The sequence below is a fragment of the Carya illinoinensis genome, chromosome 11, assembly GCF_018687715.1.
Source record: "Carya illinoinensis cultivar Pawnee chromosome 11, C.illinoinensisPawnee_v1, whole genome shotgun sequence".
NCBI lineage: Eukaryota > Viridiplantae > Streptophyta > Magnoliopsida > Fagales > Juglandaceae > Carya > Carya illinoinensis.
The window spans coordinates 30297743-30301327 of record NC_056762.1 but is presented as its reverse complement, the minus strand read 5'-3'; the positions used below and the strand labels follow the sequence as shown (position 1 = coordinate 30301327).

Below are 3585 nucleotides of genomic sequence, written 5' to 3'. Positions count from 1 at the left end.
GGTATACACCTCTCAGTTGGGATCGCATCCCAGTTCTACCACATCGTCCCATACTTGAATTTGAAAAAACATAGGAACTTTGGCACAATAGACCAGAGTTTAGTCAAAATTAATTTTATTGACATATCGAAGCTATTGGTGTCTAATTTTCACTACACACCATGAACCCAGAGGGAAGAAAACTAGTTTAAGACTATAAAAGGGATCAACAAAACATTAAAGTATCACGCATTCCAGAGAAGAGAAGCACTAATTCTCACACTCTTAAACATTATATAGGACAATAATCAAATTCCATATTCTCAAAAAAAAAAAAAAAAAAATTAATCTCATCATGAATATTACTAAATTCATCATGAACATTACTTAATTCATTTACTTCAAAGACTACTTCCCTGTTTTTCTCTCTTTTAAATTCTTTTTTTCAGACAGGAATGACTGTTTGCCGTCTCCTCCCATGCCTGGTGAGAAAGAATCTTCCGCTTGAAAATGATCTCTTCATTGCAATAGGACTCGTTACCATATGCAACACCTTGCTTTTACTGCTAGACTTCTCCTCGACTCCTGCTGCTAGTTGCTTTGATGAGCTACAATCACCAACGCAATCTTCCACTACTTGAACATCTTCATCTTCATCTTCATCAATGCACAATATATCAGCAACGGAAGGACGGCTTTGGCACAAAAGATCCATGGAAAACGATCTTCTAACATGCTGATATCCTCCATCTCTAATCTCAACAATTGTATCTCTCTCTTCTGAGTTGCCCAAATCACTAAAAGCACGTACTGAGGTCTTTGGAGCTGTATCACCATGCACCATTTCTTCCTCACTAACACTGCTTTCCAAATCTTGGGCAAGGGCTACATTTTCATTTGCCTGTTGGGTTCCCGGCAAAGTTTCATTACGCAAAGGTATATCGGTCACCGGTGCAGGCAAAGGAAGCAGCATGCCGCCGAAAGACACTATATTAGCACGGCATAAAGGGCAATTCGAGTGGAATTTGAGCCAGGTATCAATGCATGGGAGATGGAAAGCATGACTACACTTTGGTAAGAGCCTTATGCTCTCATCTTCTTCAAACTCACTGAGACAAACAGAGCAATCAGTGCCTTCAACCAGCCCTTCTCCCTTCTTATACTTGCACACTGTGATAGACTTTATAAGAGCTTCATCCAAGCCAGTAGTTACAACATGCCATGGTTCATGGAGAGAATGGCTCTGATTGTCTTCCGATTCTTCACTCAAGTCTTGATCGTCTCTTCTTGCCGAGTCCCCATTGCCACAGTACTTGGATATAATGGTGTAGTAACTTATAAGAAGGAAAGCACTTGCCAAAATGCTAATGATTGCAATAACAAGAGGGGAGAAATTTGGACCAGAATTCCCAGATGGAAAATCAAAGGGAGGTGGAGGAGGATAGACGATGTAGCACCACTGTGGACAGTATAAAGTACAGAAGCCTTGAGAACAGTCTTTGCTGCCCTTATATGGTATCCAAGTTTTTGGGTTGTCTAGAGTCGCCATTACTGATTTTAATAAAAAGACTACAGCATTTTAAGCTATTAAGAACATCATGCTTCTCTTTCTTCCTGCTAAGATCATGAATATTTTGAGAACAGATCGAAGTGGTATTTGAAGATGTAGGGAATGAAATCATTCAAAACAGTTGCACACGACCTTCATACTACAAACTGGAATCCCAAATTCTAAAAACCGTGCAAGGTATTTGAGTAATAATTGTGTAATATTGTAATTATGAAATGAAAATAGATTAACCAAACTATTACCTGAACTCAAGAGTATAGATTGGATAGTTCCTGTTTGGTTCGTGAGAATTTCTTCCCAATAATTGATTTGGAACAGATGCAGAAAACACTGCTGATTTTGCAGATTAGCAGTGATGGGAAGGCAAGAATAACAAGCAAAGGGAGAGAAAGCTCCTACAATGTAAGTTTTTCTATGAAGAGAAAAGATAGGGTGGACAAGTTGCCAAAGGGGCTTGGATAGAAAACAGGACAGCAACACTATCGAGAGCTCGAAGGTCTTCTTTTTCTTCTTCTTCTTTTATCTTTTTCTTTTTCTTTCTTTTTCTTGTTCATGTTATCTTTTTCTTTCATTTGGATCTCTGCTTTCGAGATAATGGTTTGTTGACTAAGGTGTTGTTGGCGGTTGGGCGAGTCATTAAAGTAATCAAAATCAATTCTTTTTTTTTTTTTTTTTTTTTCAAGCCAGTTAAAGTGAGAATCTCATAATTACTTTACACGTATAAATTGCAGAAAGCTTGCTAACATTGACTTGCATCTTTGTACCACACAAACTGAGTGAAGAAGGTTACCCCAAAATTTCTAACAATGTCAGGTGTAAGATTTAAGTGTCTTTCTTTTTTGTTCTTCTTTTGGAACCTCGAGGATACTGATACGACTGTTATCAGCAAAGCTTCTCTCTCTCTCATACATGTAATAAGCAAAACTAAAATATGTCGTATTTAAGAGAGAGAGAGAGGGAAAAAATTGCAAAAGATCTGGAGAGAATATATGATAACAACACTTTTGACATTGTTATTCAAGAAAATGTAATGCTCCATTGTCCACTAGATGCCTCCAATTGCAACTGTCTGGTGCCTGATCAGTTAATGGCCAATAGATTCCGCTTGATGGAGCATAGGTTCTGTGGGCCATTTTACCTTGCAATTATGTTTTTTTTTCCTCTCTCCCTCTTAGAATCATTTTATTTACAACTCAATGTATAAATATATTATTATTATAAGATTTATTACCATCACAAAAAAAAAAAAAAAAAATTAAAATACGAATATTTTTATGTTAGTTGATGTGAAATATCTTTACATCAGTAATATATTGAGTGTGTAAAGAAATAGACTTGCAGATAAATTTTTTCTTTCATTGATAATTGGTTCCAAATTAACGTTAAACCAGCAACCAAACTCAATCTGAAGCAAGGAATCTAATCCCATGAATACACGAATACCATAATGTTATGCCATTAACCATATTGCTAATTGGACTCGTTTGTTTTTAAAGATGAGATGAGATGAGTTGAGATAAGTTGAATAAAATATTATTAGAATATATTATTTTTGTATTGGGATTTGAAAAAGTTATATTGAGATTTGAAAAAATTAAATTATTTATTTTATTTTGTATAAGGATTTGAAAAAGTTATAATGATTAAACTGAAATGAGAGTTTTTTTTGTAAAGTAAACAAGGCTTCTCCAATCAGAATGCTTTATTTTCAGAGAGGCTGTAGCCAAAAACTTTTGAAGGATACTAATTGGTCAACTAAGAGTGGTACTCCCTCTAACAAAGCAATTCCTCAAACCCTTTTACACTTCAATCTCCAAAGACACGCCAATATTACACGACTTCCTTCACTATAACAGTTCATCACAGATTACAGGCTTCCCACAATGACCTTACCTAAATCTTCAAACTTGATCCATTCTCCCAGACAGTTTTCTAAGACGGGGAACATCAGAATGTGAACCCATTTTCTTTCTCTTCCTTTAATATGCTTTTGCTAATGACTACTTGGCTAACATTTCCCCTACACCAAAGAATAT

At 35.9% G+C, this 3585-nt stretch overlaps 1 protein-coding gene across 2 annotated transcripts; it reads right to left on the bottom strand.

The window, feature by feature from the left end:
• Nucleotides 1-250: 250 nt before the first annotated feature.
• On the bottom strand, nucleotides 251-2117 carry LOC122282998 (E3 ubiquitin-protein ligase Os04g0590900-like). Of its 2 annotated transcripts, XM_043095112.1 has the most exons (3): nucleotides 1859-2117; nucleotides 1792-1825; nucleotides 251-1593 (listed from the first exon to the last, which is right to left on the bottom strand). In XM_043095112.1, the coding sequence occupies exon 3, from the start codon at nucleotides 1526-1528 to the stop codon at nucleotides 425-427; it is 1104 nt and encodes a 367-aa protein (XP_042951046.1). In that variant the 5' UTR covers nucleotides 1529-1593; nucleotides 1792-1825; nucleotides 1859-2117; the 3' UTR covers nucleotides 251-424. The 2 variants fall into 2 exon arrangements, with proteins under 2 accessions (XP_042951046.1, XP_042951045.1); XM_043095111.1 differs by having other exon boundaries at nucleotides 1792-2116.
• Between the last annotated feature and the right edge of the window lie 1468 nt (nucleotides 2118-3585).